The following is a 17,278-nucleotide window of genomic DNA, read 5'->3' as shown; positions in this document are numbered from 1 at the left end:
AAAAGGCAAGATTCGGTCACCGCAGCCAATCCAGCCGCCGGCGCTGGGGATGCTGGCAGGAACGCCAAGCATCCCCCGGCACGGGCTGCGCCGGGGAGGGGGAAAACCCCCCTTTGCCGTGGGATTTCCAAATTTCCAACCCCCCGGCGCTCTGTCCGGCCCTCGGCACCTCCGTATAAGGGGAACGCTCGGGCTTTAAACCTCTCGGGCGGCTGCCGGGGACGGATGATGCGGCGCTAAGATTTGGGTCGGTTCCCATCCCCACGGCGGAGATAACATCGCTCCCCGCCCGCAGGAAACCCCCCCAAACATGCGACCCGCGTCGCCGTGGAAAACAAACCGTTCCTGGCAAAGCGCGGTTTGGCTCTTACCAAATTCAACCCCCCTCGTTGCGAGGGATTTTAAGAAATGTGGTGTCTGGATAAACGGGGTGGGTCAGTGGCACGTCAAGCAGGATATCGGCGTTCATCCCGATACGCAAAACTCATGACTCAGTGGATTTTAAAGTGAAAAAATGTGATTAAAAAGCTGCCAGCTCGGAGAGCGGGGCCGGGCGCGAGCAGCAGCTGCGCGCTGACGTGAGAATCCCAGCCCTCGATTCCAAAAATTCCCCACGAGGGTTTATCGGTCACTGGGACAAGCTCTGAGCGGAGCAGGGATTTGCCACCAGCTCCTTGCCATGGTTTGTTCTCTCTGCTCGACGCTGGGGTAGCTCAGAGCTGAGACTTTCAGGGATGGGGAGCTGAGATAAATGTGTTGATACTCACTAAAAATTCGAAGGATTCGCTGCTTTGCAAGAGGTGAAGGGTGAAGAGCAGCGCTGTGGGACGAACACCCCCACACCGAGGCTGCAAAATGCTCCCCTGAGCATGGTTTAAATAAATCAGGGCTGAGAATTAATCCCCACAGACGCCCCGAAGTCCCCTCGCTTCCCTCCCGCTGCCAGGGGGCAGCCTGTTTCCAAAAATTGGCTGCAAAATCGATGATAGCCGCAGTTTGTAATGCAGGAGAGGCAAATAAACACGACCCCTAAATAAAGGGATTCCCTCCCCTCTTTCAGCCACGGCGGTTCCCCCTGACCCACGGCGTTTGCTTAAAGAACACAAGTGACAAAAGAAACCGAGATCACACAATCTGTCTGTGTTCAACTGTACACGGACGCGACATAAAGAACACGTATGTACACGTGCTGGGTGGGAAGGCGACTCCAGCCTTATTCCCCGTGACGTTCAGATCATCAGAGCATCCCGATGAGGATGCGGAGATGCTGCGGGTCGCGTTTTGAGGCCGGCCGCCTTCCACTTTTCTGCTTCTTCCCTCCCAGCGCTGGCAACGTGAGGGCAAAGGAAAGAAAATCACACTCGGTTTTGGCAAGGACAGAGTTCACACTGCTTGGAGAAGCTCAGCGGCAATTGGATGCGGTGAACTTTAGGGATAAAAGCAGCGAAAGCTGCTGGAGTCGCGTCTCGGAGACGCGATGGCCTCGCAGCGCCTTCGTACAACAGTCAAGAGACCGAGAGCCTCCTCTGTGGTAACACCAGGAACAAGGCAAAGCGAATTTCCCATCCAGGAAAAGGAATAAAGGAACCAGATGCCCCTAATCGCTGCCAGAACGGAGCCGCTTGTGCAAAGTGTCTCCCCTGAAACACTGAAATTGGGGCTCCCAAAGGAAACCGGGCTCTTTCGTACCTCACCAGGCAAAGACCCGAGAACCAGCAAGCAGCACTCGCTCCGGCTCAGCGGAGATAAGCTCTTGCATGAGAGGGGTTAGGAAGGTTTAATCTTAAACTAGAGGAAAGATTGATCTGCTCCAGCAGCTGTGCCAAGCCCAGAGCAACCCAGAGAGGCAAAACAAAGCAAAAATCTGGGCAAGTCTCACTTTAGAAAGCACTTGAAGAGGCTTCCGCACCTCATGGGTGCAGCAAATCACAGGGAACCCACCCTCAGGAAGCTGTTTGAGCCATAGATTAGAGTATTAAATAATCGCTTCAGTATTAGCTTCTGCCTTCGCATTTCCAGTTAGCTTTTCCCCACACCTTGAACCTCAGCACCGCTCCGCCAGCCCCACGCCAGGCACTGAGGTTCCACGGGCTCCCACTGAGCTCAGGGCATCGATTTCACCGCGATTATCGGAGGAGGAAGGGGAAGGATCACTACACGGTAGAAATCATCTGCTACAGGAGGAAAAAACCACATTTCCCTAGGCCTAGAAGGAAGGGAGATGGATTTCTGTAAACGGCTAAGGCAGGAGGCCTATCGGAGATCCATCAGGACCACGTCTCTCTCGACTACCGACACGTGATTGCAGGTCTGGAAGAGAAAAAAAGGGACGGGGGTTATTGGGATGTTCCCACAGCTCAGGTGAGTCTCTTCGGCCTCCCGATACAACCTTTGCAGAACAGCCCTCTCCGTGTGCCATGGAGACCGTAAAAGAGCACAAATACAAATCTCTCTCTCAAATAAAAGTCTTGTCGCTGCCTTGACCTGTTTCTGCAGAGAACTGATCGGTAACACAGGCTAACAAGTCAGAAAGCTTTTGCAGCTCAACTCTAGGAGGACACCAGCCCCATCAGCCCATCCCGCTGGCCCTGAGTCGCAGCCCAGCACCTCAAAACTGATATAAATTCAAGTGAAGTGTCCAATACACCGACTCGTGGTGCTACAGCCCTTGTGGGGTGACTTACGGTGAAGAGAGGAGGGTCTTTAGGGTGCGGATGGAATCCTTTCTGCCGGCAGGAAGAGATCTCCTCCAGGCCGTGCTCCGTCAGCTTGAAAAACCCTGTCCTGGAGCAAAGAAACACAAGCTGAGTGTAGCTGAAGCCTGTGCAAGGAGAAGCGGCTGCTTCTGTGTTGCAAGGAGCAGGTCTGAGCTTGTTCAACTCAATCAGGAGCACAGACACGCTGTGGGATTCTCCATGGTGCCTGCAGACCCATCTCCTGTCATGGGTGGGCAACGATACGACCCCCAAACCAGCTCAGAAAAGCTGTTGAATCAATCACACCTGCTCCTCCAGTGAAACTTTTACTGTGCGATTTGACATTTTATTACCACAGCAGGAATTTGATAGTGAAAAGGTCGTAAATAGTCCTTCTGAAGAGGTGACACCCCCTGCTCAACTCCACCACTGCCCTGGGCAGCCTGTTCCAATGCCCCACAGCCCTTTGGGGAAGAAATTGTTCCCCACATCCAACCTCAACCTCCCCTGGCGCAACTTGAGGCCGTTTCCTCTGCTCCTGGCGCTTGTTCCGGGGGAGCAGAGCCCGACCCCCCCTGGCTCCAGCCTTTTTTGGGTAGCACAGGGGGAGGGAAAGGCATCCCCCACCCCACAGCCACACTTACTCCTGGTATTTCGGAGAACACACGATAGCGATGGACTCTGGCAACATCATCTGGTAGGAGCAGTGCGTGTGCAGGTCGACGCTGGAGAGGAAAGCTGTCTGCGTGGGGTGAGTCTGCAACACAGGGAACAGAAAAGAGAAGAAATTAGAGCAGAGTTGGGCAACAAATCCAAAGGGAACACATCTGCCAAGAGAAGGTTTTAACAGAGAAGAGATATGGATGGATGGCACAGAGGACATGCTGGCATACTGAAAATCATACAATCATAGAATCATTTTGGTTTGAAAAGACACTCAAGCTCATCGAGTCCAATCAGAACCCACCCCCAGCACTGCCCCATGTCCTGAGAACCTCATGTCCGTCTGTCCAACCCTCCAGGGATGGTGACTCCAGCACTGCCCTGGGCAGCCTGTTCCAATGCCCCACAGCCCTTTGGGGAAGAAATTATCCCAAATTTCCAACTTCAACCTTCCCTGGCGCAATTTGAAGCCGCTTCCTCCCATCTTATTCCAGGTCCCTCAGCCGCTCCCATCACACTTGTGCTCCAGCCCCTTCCCCAGCTCCATTCCCTTCTCTCAACTCGCTCCAGCACCTCAAGATCTTTCTTGGCGTGAGGAGCCCAAAACTGCCCCCAGGATTCAAGGTTTTTCCTCCCCAGGTCCCAGCACAGGGACGGTCGCTGCCCTGGGCCTGCTGGCCACACAGTGCTGGTACCAGCCAGGATGCCGGTGGCCTCTTGGCCACCTGGGCACACGCTGGCTCATGTTCAGCCGCTGTCACCAACACCAGGTCCTTTTCCAGCCGCTCTTCCCCAGCCTGCAGCGTTCATGGGGTTGTTGTGACTGAAGCAAAGGACCCAGCACCAGGCAGGGAACATTCCACCAAGGCACCTCAAGATGTCACATTCCACAAGACCGCCTAGGGTTGTACAATCAGACAACCACCACCTTACCCAGCTCCAGCTGACAGCTGGATTTCACAGCCTAACTCTTGCTGAAAAGGTCTTTCCCCTTCCGCTTCTTAGATTTTTGCTGCCAAGACCAGCAGAAAGTTCAAAAGAAACCTTGAGGGTCCCTGAATGCCGCAGGTTCCGCCACTGAAGAGTTAACACCAAAAGCAGACGCCCCGCATGTATCAGGCACACGCAGCAGGCATTTATTTGTCGAAGCCTGCGAGGCAGCTGCTGCTTTCGAGAGATTACTCAGCAGCACCAAACGTTTTGCTTGGCACCGATCCGACTGCCAAAGGCTCCGCGGGGACAGGCAGCGCTGCAGCCAGCGCAGGAATCTGGAACGGGCACGTCCGTGGCAGAGCAGCACACAGCTGTGTGAGCACAGCGCTGCGCGGGGACACGCGACGGGACGCGCTGGGAGCTGGGGATGCCCCGACGGTGCCTCTGGAGTCAGATTTAGCTGGATGAAACACGAGCTTCAGGGTCAATATCCCACTTTAGAATCATAGAATTGTTTTGGTTGGAAAAGACCCTCAAGGTCGAGTCCAACTGTTCCCCCACCCCTGGCACTGCCCCATGTCCTGAGAACCTCGTCTCCGTCTGTCCAACCCTCCAGGGATGGTGACTCCAGCACTGCCCTGGGCAGCCTGTTCCAATGCCCCACAGCCCTTTGGGGAAGAAATTGTTCCCCACGTCCAACCTCAACCTCCCCTGGTGCAACTTGAGGCCATTTCCTCTGCTCCTGGCGCTTGTTCCTGGGGAGCAGAGCCCGACCCCCCTGGCTCCAAGCTCCTTTCAGGCAGTTCAGAGATCAGAAGGTCTCCCCTCAGCTCCTGTTCTCCAGCTGAACCCCCAGGTCCCTCAGCCGCTCCCATCACACTTGTGCTCCAGCTCCTCACCAGCTCCGTTCCCTTCTCTCAACTCGCTCCAGCACCTCAAGGGCTTTCATGAGGTGATCCCGCCACCCCTCTGGCCACCATTTTGTGTTTTGAGGTGATTTTGGTGCCCCTGGTGCCACCATTTTGAGCCCTGAGGTGATTCTGGTCCCGCCATTTTGAGCCCTGAGGTGATTCTGGTCCCGCCATTTTGAGCCCTGAGGTGAGGAGCCCAAAAGTGACCCCAGGATTTGAGGTTTGGCTTCCCCAGTGCCACAAAGCACCTGATGCTTTAGGAAGCAACCCGAACTTAAACCAAGCCTGGATTTCTGAGACTGCAGAAGTCCATCCGTGCCATGCTCTCCAGGAAATTCTCCTCGGCCAGCCCTACTCTGCACACCCCTTTCCCTCCTAGTAATACAAAGCCAGGCTGGAAATAAAACAGAAACAAGAGGCTCACGTGGATCCAGCCGAGCGTCACAAGGCCGTGCTGGTCCTGGATCATGAAGAGCTCCTCCTCGTTCTCCGTGTTGCAATAATCGGGGCCTCCGTGCTGCTTGGGGATGATGACGTGGGTTATCGTGAACTCGTTCCTCATCTGCAAGGCAGCACGGGGAAGCCGTTACCCACTGGAATCACTGGTGCAAAGGTAATTTCCTAAGCTTTGGGAACGTCATACATCCTTATTCATCACCCAGGGGCCCAAGCCAGGGGAACGGCAGCTCTGGAAACAAGCCCGCGGATGTATCTACCATCCATTTCCAGGTCACAGAAATGGTAACTGCAGGTTATTGACAGAGAATCTGCTGGATTTTCCAAGTTTGAGCACGACCCACAGCTTTCTATTTCATTTTCCCTGCTGTGCAGAGCACCCACAAGAGCTTCAAAAAGTCCCAGACAGCACCAAAGCGAATCTCTCTGCTCACTAGGAGATGATGCCTCATAATTAAATAATCACCAAGTGTCTGGCAGCAGCTGGACTCCAGAAACTTGCTACATCAAACAGCTGCATTTCAAAGCAAATTTCTTCAAACAAAGCAGCCCCAAGTGACGCAAACTCTTTGGGGGACAACTAGCTGTCTCCGGTCGGTGTTTGCACAGCTTTGTCTTGCTGAGGGTCCTGGTTCACAGCTGGGACACCTCAGTACTGCTGGTACCAAAGGGACAAGTCACCAGAGCCGCCTGTCACTGGCAACATCGGAATGTTTGTACCCAGCAGAGGGAAAAACAGGGGAGAGGAAGCTGAAGACTTGCCCCTCAATGTGAGGAAATCCTAATGTAAAAGGGAGGAAAAGGAGAGGTAGATCATCCCTAACGCTCACATGAAACCCTGGTCATCAGCGAAACCGTGGTAAAAATCAGGGTCTTCCAGCCATTTTCAAAGCTCTTGCACCTTGAAAAAAAGGCCACTGCGCCTCTTCCAGGGTCTTAATTAGGATTACGACCTTACCAGCTTGCCGCAGAGGATCCCGCACGTCTCCACACCCCGCACTGTGTTGGCATCAGCCAGCTGGAGGAACTTGTGGCAGAGCTCCCTGGGGACGATGACCTGGCGAAGGACATCCATACTCGCATCTGTAGGGAGAACGGGAGAGCAGTGAGCAAGGACAGATGGGGACGCTGGAGAAAAGGTCCCTCGGGTCAGTGTCTGGAGGGACCAGACTGAAAAAATTCAGCCTGGAAACATTAACTGCTCTGATGTCTGCCGTGACAGTCACAGATAAATGAAGTCACTGGGACGCTTCATAAAGGACAGGCAGGGAAAGAGACACAGAGAGAAAAAGACCTTAGTGTGTCCAAAAAATAGTATTTTGTTAACAAAAATGAAATGACACACTCTTACAAAACGTCATTTAAAGTAAGATGTGTCCCTGGTCAAGAACCAGACATTTGGAAATGTCCGGATCGGTACTTCCCAGCCATATTTGGCAGAAAAGGAGAATTTGATCAGGAGGAAGATTTGGTCAGCCCAGCCAGGAACTAAACCTCAATCTCCAGCATGTATTTGGACTGAGAAAAGCCAAAATGGGCTGTAGCCTCTAGATTTGAACAGAGACTGGGCTGGAGAAGCCAGAAGGGATGATTCCCAAGAGGAAAAGTTCCCGCCAACCCTGCAAACCTTTCCTGGACAACAGGGAGAACATCCAGTGACTTGGAAGGCAGAATCCCCCGAAGGGACAGAGCCACAACCAGCTATTTCCAAATGCTTCCAGACAAATTGGCTCCTTGGCCATGTTAGGCTCAGCTCAAGCGAGGGAGAAAGGGGTACTGAGAGGTACTAACTGTTTTCTGTGCTCCCCAAAGCACCAGGTTTCAAAGATCTGTCTACGACAGGAGGTTTGGACGAGATGGTCCCCGTTGACGGACTCGCAGGGTGAACTGGAGAGACAGGAACCTTTGGGATTAAATCAGTCGGGGGTTTTTCCACACCGGGGATGAGGGGTCCATCCAGAGACTCGGGGCTCGGCTCTGGCTTTCCAAATTCCTGCACTATCCTTAGACGTTCCTTCTCCAGCTCCTGCCGTCGAATCATCTCCTCGAAGGCATTAAATTGCTCTTGCTCTGCCTGCTGCTGCTTCATCAGCGCTACCCGATTTCTCTCCTCTTCCAGCTGCTGCTGCAAAGCCAAGTTGCGTGCGAATTCCTCTTCTTCCTCCTTCTGCAAGGAGAGATATGTCAAGGGAGAGCAGCAGACAGTGGAACACTAACCCGAGGCAAAATCCACACGTCTATCAGGACAGTCAGCTAGACCAGGGCAGTAAAACTGCTGCCTTACCTCCCACTTCCACAGAAATATAATTCTGGGTTGATTTCCCTCTATTCTGTCTCTAAAATCTCACTCGTCCACAGCAAAACTGACTGCAGAGTTTTGTGCTTTGCACACAGAACCCTGGGTCCTTGCCCACGCTGTTGCCAGCTGCCTGTTGAGTTTCTGGATCTTAAAACCTAAACCTCACATTGCGAAAAAGAGGAAAAAAAATAATAAGTCTCAGCTCAGACTGAGTCCAGGATGCACAAGGAAAAGAAATGCAAGGACGCCTATGACAGATTCACCGACATAATATAATGGCAGGTGAGACAGGATCACAGAATCACTTTGGTTGGAAAAGATCCTCAAGATCATCGAGTTCACCCATAACCCACCCCCGGCACTGCCCCATGTCCTGAGAACCTCATGTCCGTCTGTCCAACCCTCCAGGGATGGTGACTCCAGCACTGCCCTGGGCAGCCTGTTCCAATGCTTCTTTGGGGAAGAAATTGTTCCCCACAGCCAATCTCAACCTCCCCTGGCGCAACTTGAGGCCGGTTCCTCCCATCTTATTCCAGGTCCCTCAGCCGCTCCCATCACACTTGTGCTCCAGCCCCTTCCCCAGCTCTGTTCCCTTCTCTCAACTCGCTCCAGCACCTCAAGGGCTTTTTTGGCATTAGGGGCATAAACTGCCCCCAGGATTCGAGGTTTGGCCTCCCCAGGTCCCAGCACGGGGACGGTCACTGCCATGGGCCTGCTGGCCACACCAGTGCTGGTACAAGTCAGGATGCCGGTGGCTTTTTTGGCCATGTGGGAGGGACAGCCCTGTGCTGCAGGTGATAAGGCTGGACCCTGCAAGCTGGGGCTCCCTAGATTTCACATTTCCGAGCACCCCGGGAGCCCTAGAGATCTTCCCTCTTCCAACCCCTTTGTTGCTGAGGGGCTCCTGGGGAGCACAGGCCTCCAGTCTCCTCTCACTCACCTTCTGCTCCTTGTACTTAGCATAGTCCTTGGCGTACCTCTTTAACAGCTCCTCCTTGAGCTCTTCAGCTCTGGGGAAGGCTACTTCTTTCAGTTTCTGGAGGGAGAAGACACAGTCGTAAGGGACTGGTAGCCCCAAGGCAAGAAAAACATGACGCAAGGAGATGCAAGAATCAACGCACATGTAGCACCCAGAGATTATAAACCAGCCGCTTGTTCACAAGGAGCCCCTGAGGGCCACCACGCTGAGCATCCGGCCACATGGTTTTAAAAATCAGGGGGTTTAAGAGAGAAGAAAGGAGACTCCAGTGCCCAGTAGAAAGTAAACTGGGCAATCATGGCCAGCCCAGCACAAGTACAATGGGGCGAGAAGAACCCAAACCCTCGGTCCAAAGCCAAAGCTTGTTTTTGTGGATCGCTCGTTCCAGAGCCATGAAACCCCACAACATTTCTGACAGCAACCGTTGAAGACTCAGCAATGTCACCACTTACTTTCATTGTCTCCCTCTTTTCGGGTAGGACAGCAGTTTTGTAATCACGGTGCTGCGGCAGCTTCTCGATGAAGAGCCTGGAAGCACAGGAGAGAAACTGCATTTCTGAATCACAGCAGGAAGGGAGAAGCACAAAGCAGTAAGTGGCATTTTAGGGGGATGGATAAGTCCCCTCCAGCACTGTCCCCTTGCTCTGCCACCTCCCTGTGCTCCCCACAATCAGGACAGTCGTCTGCCTTTCTGTGAGACACACAACTCCATCAGACAACTTCTGAGCTCTTCCCAGCACACAACATCTCGTTCAGTCTCAGGGGAGCACGTTGCACAGATTTTTCTTCCACCTGGACTTCGGAGACAATCCTCAGGGATAAATCCATTTGTTTTGAACAGAAACATTAATAAGCCGGTCTAAGACACCAAGGACGCTGGCAGAGGTTCAGGAAGGTCCTCGGGCAGCTGCCTCCATCTCCGCGAGCATCCAAGGGGATTACACTAGAGCTCAAGGACTGGCTGACTCAGCGCTCATCGTCCTTCTGCACGAGGGAACAAACACTTTGTGCAAGAGATGAGAAAATTAACTCAGACCTTGGGAAGAGGAAACTTGCAGGTGAGCTAAAAACAAGTTCACAACATCCTGCTGCGTCAGGAGCCTTTTGGCTCCGGGGCCCCCTCACCTCAGAAAGTCAGGGCAATATTTCAGGCAGGACTAATTCTGCGCAGGCTTTGGGGAGGGAAATCAAGACTGAGCTCAACATCAACCAGCATGACTACAAAGAGGTTAATCTTTGGCCCCTCTCTGCACAGGATAACTGGTCCCTCCTTCCAGGGAGCTCTGCAGGACACGGAAGGTGCAGAGGAAAAGTGCTGCAAGCGCTAGAAGAAGGAAAAAAGCCCCCAAACATGGGGCAATTCGCTCTCCAGCTTCTTCCAGGCACAACAAGAAGGGTCGTGAGCGCTCAACTGTGCCCCAGGGAGCGGCACAAACAAACCAAGTGGGAAAAACTCAGGGGGAACGGAGTGAGAATGCTCCTCACACTGAGAAGCCTCTGCATGTGTGGTAAATAAACCCAGCTGCTTCAAAACCTCAGGGAAAAGGAAGGATTTTTGGCAACGCTGAATGCTCTCAGTTGTCACGGAGAGCGTGGGGATGGTCTCGCTGGAGACCGCGGGATCGGTGTAACCACAGCACAACGAGGAGCCGCGGCGGAGCCATCGCTCCATCCCAAACGCCCGGCGAGGTCCCCGCTGGCGGTTGTGAAGTAGGTCACTGTGTCGAGGAGCCAAAACAAGGCTGCGATCATTGCCAACAGCTCGCAGATTAAAATGGAAGGGATTAATTAAGAAGGATTAAGAGCAGATGCTGGCCTGGAGAGGATGGAAAAACCAGCGGAGACAGCTGGTTTTCCACAAGTCAGGAAGGGGGAAAAAAGGTGGGCAGTGGGATGAGAAAGCTGAAAAACGTGAAGCAAGGCCAGGGTGTGGAATGAGGCAGAGGATGGAGGCAGAGGAAGGGCAGAAATGTTCGAATTTCCTATCGCCAGCCCAGCTGAGGTTTGGCAAGAGCGAAACCTGCGGCTCCCACCGCCAGGAGTTTCTGGGCTCGTTCAAACCTCCGCCTGCTCCCCCGTCCACTCTGAGCAGCAGCTGTTTGGCACCGAGCGCCTCAGCACGGGCTATTTTTAAGCACTGCTCCGGCACGCGCGCCAAGTCAGCATCGCTCGAGTCCCTTGCAACACCCCACGCAAAAACCCGGAGTCGATCCCGGTGGCTCACAGCCCCGCAGGCAAACCATGAGCCCAAACACCACGGAAAATTCACATCTTGCTTTCTCTCCTTCCTTCTTTCTCTCTCTTTTACTCTCTTTCTTTCTTGCTCTCTTTCGTTTCTCTCCCTCCTTCTTTCCTTGTCTCCTTCTTTCTTTCCTTCCTTCCTCTCTTCCTTCCTTTCTCTCCTTCCTTCCTTTCCTGCTCTCCTTCTTCCTTACTCTCTTCCTTTCCTGCTCTCCTTCTTCCTTACTCTCTTCCTTTCCTGCTCTCCTTCTTCCTTACTCTCTTCCTTTCCTGCTCTCCTTCTTCCTTACTCTCTTCCTTTCCTGCTCTCCTTCTTCCTTACTCTCTTCCTTTCCTGCTCTCCTTCTTCCTTACTCTCTTCCTTTCCTGCTCTCCTTCTTCCTTACTCTCTTCCTTTCCTGCTCTCCTTCTTCCTTACTCTCTTCCTTTCCTGCTCTCCTTCTTCCTTACTCTCTTCCTTTCCTGCTCTCCTTCTTCCTTACTCTCTTCCTTTCCTGCTCTCCTTCTTCCTTACTCTCTTCCTTTCCTGCTCTCCTTCTTCCTTACTCTCTTCCTTTCCTGCTCTCCTTCTTCCTTACTCTCTTCCTTTCCTGCTCTCCTTCTTCCTTACTCTCTTCCTTTCCTGCTCTCCTTCTTCCTTACTCTCTTCCTTTCCTGCTCTCCTTCTTCCTTACTCTCTTCCTTTCCTGCTCTCCCTCTTCCTTACTCTCTTCCTTTCCTGCTCTCCCTCTTCCTTACTCTCTTCCTTTCCTGCTCTCCTTCTTCCTTACTCTCTTCCTTTCCTGCTCTCCTTCTTCCTTACTCTCTTCCTTTCCTGCTCTCCTTCTTCCTTACTCTCTTTCTTTCTTGCTCTCCTTCTTCCTTACTCCCTTCCTTTCCTGCTCTCCTTCTTCCTTACTCCCTTCCTTTCCTGCTCTCCTTCTTCCTTACTCCCTTCCTTTCCTGCTCTCCTTCTTCCTTACTCCCTTCCTTTCCTGCTCTCCTTCTTCCTTACTCTCTTCCTTTCCTGCTCTCCTTCTTCCTTACTCTCTTCCTTTCCTGCTCTCCTTCTTCCTTACTCTCTTCCTTTCCTGCTCTCCTTCTTCCTTACTCTCTTCCTTTCCTGCTCTCCTTCTTCCTTACTCTCTTCCTTTCCTGCTCTCCTTCTTCCTTACTCTCTTCCTTTCCTGCTCTCCCTCTTCCTTACTCTCTTTCTTTCTTGCTCTCCTTCTTCCTTACTCCCTTCCTTTCCTGCTCTCCTTCTTCCTTACTCTCTTCCTTTCCTGCTCTCCTTCTTCCTTACTCTCTTCCTTTCCTGCTCTCCTTCTTCCTTTCTTTCTTCCTTTCCTGCTCTCCTTCTTCCTTTCTTTCTTTCTTGCTCTCCTTCTTCCTTACTCTCTTTCTTTCTTGCTCTCCTTCTTCCTTACTCTCTTTCTTTCTTGCTCTCCTTCTTCCTCTCTTTCTTTCTTGCTCTCCTTCTTCCTTACTCTCTTTCTTGCTCTCCTTCTTCCTTACTCTCTTTCTTGCTCTCCTTCTTCCTTACTCTCTTTCTTGCTCTCCTTCTTCCTTACTCTCTTTCTTGCTCTCCTTCTTCCTTACTCTCTTTCTTGCTCTCCTTCTTCCTTACTCTCTTTCTTGCTCTCCTTCTTCCTTACTCTCTTTCTTTCTTGCTCTCCTTCTTCCTTACTCTCTTTCTTTCTTGCTCTCCTTCTTCCTTACTCTCTTTCCTTCTCTTCTCCTTCTTCCTTACTCTCTTTCTTTCCTTCTCTTCTCCTTCTTCCTTACTCTCTTCCTTTCCTTCTCTCCTTCTTTCTTTCTTTCTCATCTGGCTCTAGCAAACCCAAACCTACCGTGCCTGATAGCAATTCAAGAAAAACATCCACTGGGATCAACACAGAAGCAGCTGTTCAGGAAGACAAGCGAGCAGCCGTCTTCCCAGGTGACAAGACACACACGTTAAAAGTCCAGCCTGCTTATTTTTAGAGACAACCCTGCTGCCCCCTCACCCCCCAGGAGGTCTGGGGGCCGAGCAGGGAACGGGCTGCCTCGCTGGGGATGTCTCGAGATCAGCCCACGTCTGGACAAGCCTGTCCCAAAACCGACGGCTCTCCAAATCAGGCGCCACAACACAGATCTCACCGCATAATTCAGGCCTCGGGGAGTGCTGCGTAGGGAAATAAAGAGAAATGCAGCTTCCTAAAGCCACGCGGAGCACACCTGGCTCACAGGGACAATGTGCTCGCTCCCAAACATGCTACAAGCGTCTCACACCCTTCTCAGGGCTGGAGGCCGCCCCAAACGCAGGAAGCACCTGCACTCTGTGAAGGAACCGCACATAGACGGTGCCTGGAGCACCGGGGGAAGAATTCCCATCCCGTTTCTAGAAAAGGCAATTACCGCGAGAGGCTCCAATTACCAGTGCCCTGCTCTTGCCTTCTGGATCACCCCCATGGGGAAGGACATCTAGAAAACACTTTGTCAAACCAACTGCTTGAGCTACAGCTTCACATCTTCACTTAAAGAACCGAGACGGTGACATTAAGTTCATATTTTTGGCCAATGCGGGGCAGAAGCTCATATTCATGAGCACTGGAGGAATGACACCACCGAGGGAAGGTTTTATCACCTTCTCAGCAGCCCAGGTAACGTAAATGCCATGAGCATTTGAAAGCTGCTGGGAGAGAAAACACACGAGTGCCCACCACTGCTGTAATGAAACAGCGAAGGTGCTTTTAGTTCATTTGTTTAGATAAAGAGCTTGTCCTTTGGCCACGGCTACGTAACCAGCCTGGAAACCTTCCCGAGGGTTTTACACTCCCCAGCTCCCCGTGCAGCCTCCCAGGGCACTCGCTGCGATGCCCATAAAAGCTCAGGAAGTGCGAGGGGGGAAGAAAAGCTAATCGGAGAAAAATGTGTTGGATTTAAGGGGCAGGAACCCTGCACATGGGGAGAAAATGCCCACAGAGATGCCAACCACATTCCGGAGAAGCGGGTAGCGTGGGCAAACCAGAGAACATATCGCAGTGGCACTGGGTGAAAGGGAGGGATGGGCTTTTGGCCAAAAAAACGACGGAAACGGGACCCTCCGTGCCTCTGGGATATTTTCTGAGGGTCAGAGTTTTCAGCCCTTTAAATGCCGCCGGGCACAGCTCCACCGAGAGCCACGCGTCCACTCCGCTTGTACTCCAGGCTGGCTCAGACACAATCCAGACGTGCCGGCACGTCACCGCGTTAGCACGGCGTACGCTGCGGCTCGCTGGGCACGCCAGCAGAGCTTCGGACCCAAGATGGCTCGTTTCTGGCCAGTCGAGGAGATGATGGCAAGAATACGCAGCTCTCTGCTTGTCTACATGGAATTTAGACCCTAAAGCTGGAGATTCGGCAGCTGAAACACCAAACAGGGTCTTGCCTAGGTTTATGGACGATTCCAGTTGATTGGAATCAGGTTCTTTAGACCCAGAACTCTTCCCCATGAGGGGCTTGGGTTTATACGTGTGGTTGGGAGAGGATTCAATTATTGCCGAGATATAAAGCTCAACATACAACCGGTCCCCGCACCTGAAGGAGGAACTCGCTGCCTGCTGTAAAAGCTGTAGTAACTTGAGTGTAAAGCAGGATTTTCCTCAAAAAACCCCATTTATTAGAGAAACTACCAACCAGCCAAGATCCTTTCCAAAGATGCCCAACACCAAGATATTCGACCTCGGATCCCTGCTGATCCATACGATGTCACGGCCAAACCAGTGACAATTGAGGCCGATGTGGCTGCTCTGTGGTGACAAAACACCAGGAAGCTTCAACATAGATGGTGTCAAAACCTCCTTCATGTTGACAGGAGCCTCCACAAGCAGAGGGACAGAGAGATACAAGATCAAGCCTGGTTTCAAAGGCAACTTTTACAAATTTCCTCCAAAGACATGAGCAGCATTTGTGGGTTTGTGCCTCACGCCTTTACAACACCTCCTGCTCAGTGTAACCAGCTTTATCATCACCTCTGCAGGCACTAAAACTGAAAAGGAGCAGAGCCCTGGCCAGAACCCTGTTCTTCCAGCTCAGCGAGGCGTTTAGACCCACTCAAAACCCACAACCCCTCATGTCAACGCGAGTTGCGAATGAACGAAGCGGGGCCGCTCTTACGTGATATATTTGTTGTACAGAATAAAGGCCCGCTCGATGTTGCCTTCCTCCGAGTACACGGTGGCCATGCGGAGGATTTCCACGCCGGAGCGGTAGTAGCGGCGCGGAGGGACGTCCTCGTTCACTTCCACGGCGCTTCCCATCTGGATGAGCCGTCGCACTCGCTCCTCCGGCGGGAGGCTGGCGGGGTCGGGCATCGCCACGCACATCAAAGCTGCCACGAACTCTGCGCTGGGAGGAAAAGTCAAGTGCATCAAAACCAGGTAAATCACCAGTTTCCTCAAGTCTTTCCTGGGTAGAAATCACCCCCCACTCGGCAGAAAAGTGATTAATACACAGGCCAAGTGAGGTCCTGAGGGAGGAATTTGGAAGCACAGCGCTTGAATATTCACCTTTATGACCTGAAAAGCAGCCACGAATTCAACACTGGTGCTTGGTAATTGATTTGGGTTTGACTCATAGAAATCCCACCCAAAGCAGCGCCTTGTTCCCAATTGTCTCTCCACACAACAAAATTAGCGCTGGTCAGTAGTTTGGTGGGAAACGGCCAATATGTTTGATTAAAACTCAGACAGAACCGGGTTTGCACAGGGTGTCAACACCGCAGCGATCGCTGTTTTGCTTACACAGCACTGAGAGGACGGAGCTGACGGCTGTTCCAGCAGATCCATCCTTACCCAACAAACCCCATCCCAAATTGCTCTCGCCCAGGCCCAGTCACCATCCACCCATCACCCCAGGAATGCACCTCAACCTGATCCGGGCCACCCGCTTGGCTCCAACAAACCCCTTCTCTGATCAATTCAAAGCACTGAGACTTGTTGGAGGGGCAGCAAGCCCAGAAATCCCCCACAACGCTCTTCCCCCTACCCCAAAAAGCAGGTTTTGCCCTGGAAAAGCCACCCTGGAACAGCGCTAAGGGTTAAACTCCCTACGAAATCCCAGCGCTGGATCCAGAGCACCTCGCAAGTGCCGCGACTGCCACACGCGCAACGTCACGATTTGCTGCGGCTCCTTCCTAAACAGGGGAAAGGTCCCGGAGCTGAGCTGATCTAAGCTTCCCGAGCATCCCGAGCGGCGCAGGAGTTGCCTTTCTGGGGTTACCTCGGAGGAGAAGCCCCTTTTTAAGGCAGGGAGGCCCGCGGTTCTCAGTTCGCAGCCCGGAGGGGCCTCTTGCTTTAAATAAGGGCTGTGGGATGGGATTTGAGGCGAGCAAAGCGCTCGCTCGCGGGGTGCGACGGCCACAGCTCGGGGGGTTCAGCTTCTCCCCCAAGCCAGAGCTCTCAGTCACTTAACCCCCCCGTGCCAAGTTCCACAGCCCTTCACCCACAAAAGAGAACAGACAGTGTAACCCCGTGTACCCCCACCCCAGAGCTCCCCTCTAATGCCCGCAGCACCCCAAAATACAAAGAACGTGTCCAAGCCACCCCCCACCCTGAGCTGCAAACCCCAAACTACTGACCCCCCAGGCATCGCCCTCCAAAAGAGAGAAAATACCCCCCCAAACACCCAAACCAGAGCCCCCCCCGCCACAGGAGAGCAGACGAGCCCCCTCACAACAGCCCCCGCGGCCTCCTCTGAAACAACGCCCAGAGGATCCCCCACGGGCTCCCACCCCCAAACCGGATCCCCCTCCCAAAAGGGGGGACACCCACAGCCAGGGGGCCCTGAGCGGAGCCCACACACGAGACACCCCCCCCCAAACCGAGGCCCGGCCCCCCTGAGAGGACAGGACCCCCCGATGGGCGCTCCCCGTCCCCGCTGTCCGGGCCCGGCCCTGACCTGGCGCCGCCACCCGCCGCCTCCCCTCAGCGCTTCCGGGTTGTTGCCGAAACGCCGACTGCACCTCCCCACCTCGCTCCCAGCAGCCAATCAGCAACCGAGGCGGCATCCGGGCACGCCGCAACCACCTCCCCCTTCCGCCCGGCCGAGCGGCCGCTTCCTTTCCCTTAGCGCAACGCCGGCGTCATGACGTCAAAGAACG

The 17,278-nt window shown here is 53.3% G+C and overlaps 1 protein-coding gene across 3 annotated transcripts; it reads right to left on the bottom strand.

Annotated features, from left to right (window-relative positions):
- Positions 1-1,121: 1,121 nt before the first annotated feature.
- STAMBP (STAM binding protein) lies at positions 1,122-17,147 on the bottom strand. Of its 3 annotated transcripts, none has more exons than XM_082072603.1 (10): positions 17,077-17,147; positions 15,295-15,525; positions 9,390-9,465; positions 8,899-8,994; positions 7,451-7,826; positions 6,618-6,742; positions 5,628-5,765; positions 3,341-3,453; positions 2,685-2,784; positions 1,122-2,310 (listed from the first exon to the last, which is right to left on the bottom strand). In XM_082072603.1, exons 2-10 carry the CDS (start codon positions 15,501-15,503, stop codon positions 2,254-2,256), a joined length of 1,290 nt encoding a protein of 429 aa, XP_081928729.1. In that variant the 5' UTR covers positions 15,504-15,525; positions 17,077-17,147; the 3' UTR covers positions 1,122-2,253. The 3 variants fall into 3 exon arrangements, with proteins under 3 accessions (XP_081928729.1, XP_081928730.1, XP_081928731.1); XM_082072604.1 differs by having other exon boundaries at positions 15,295-15,520; positions 17,077-17,126; XM_082072605.1 differs by lacking the exon at positions 17,077-17,147 and adding an exon at positions 16,043-16,061 and having other exon boundaries at positions 15,295-15,520.
- Positions 17,148-17,278: the final 131 nt, after the last annotated feature.

Source organism: Streptopelia decaocto (genome assembly GCF_964273445.1).
Source record: "Streptopelia decaocto genome assembly, chromosome: 25".
In the NCBI taxonomy this organism is placed as follows: Eukaryota; Metazoa; Chordata; class Aves; order Columbiformes; family Columbidae; genus Streptopelia; species Streptopelia decaocto.
This window is presented reverse-complemented; position numbering and strand designations above follow the sequence as displayed.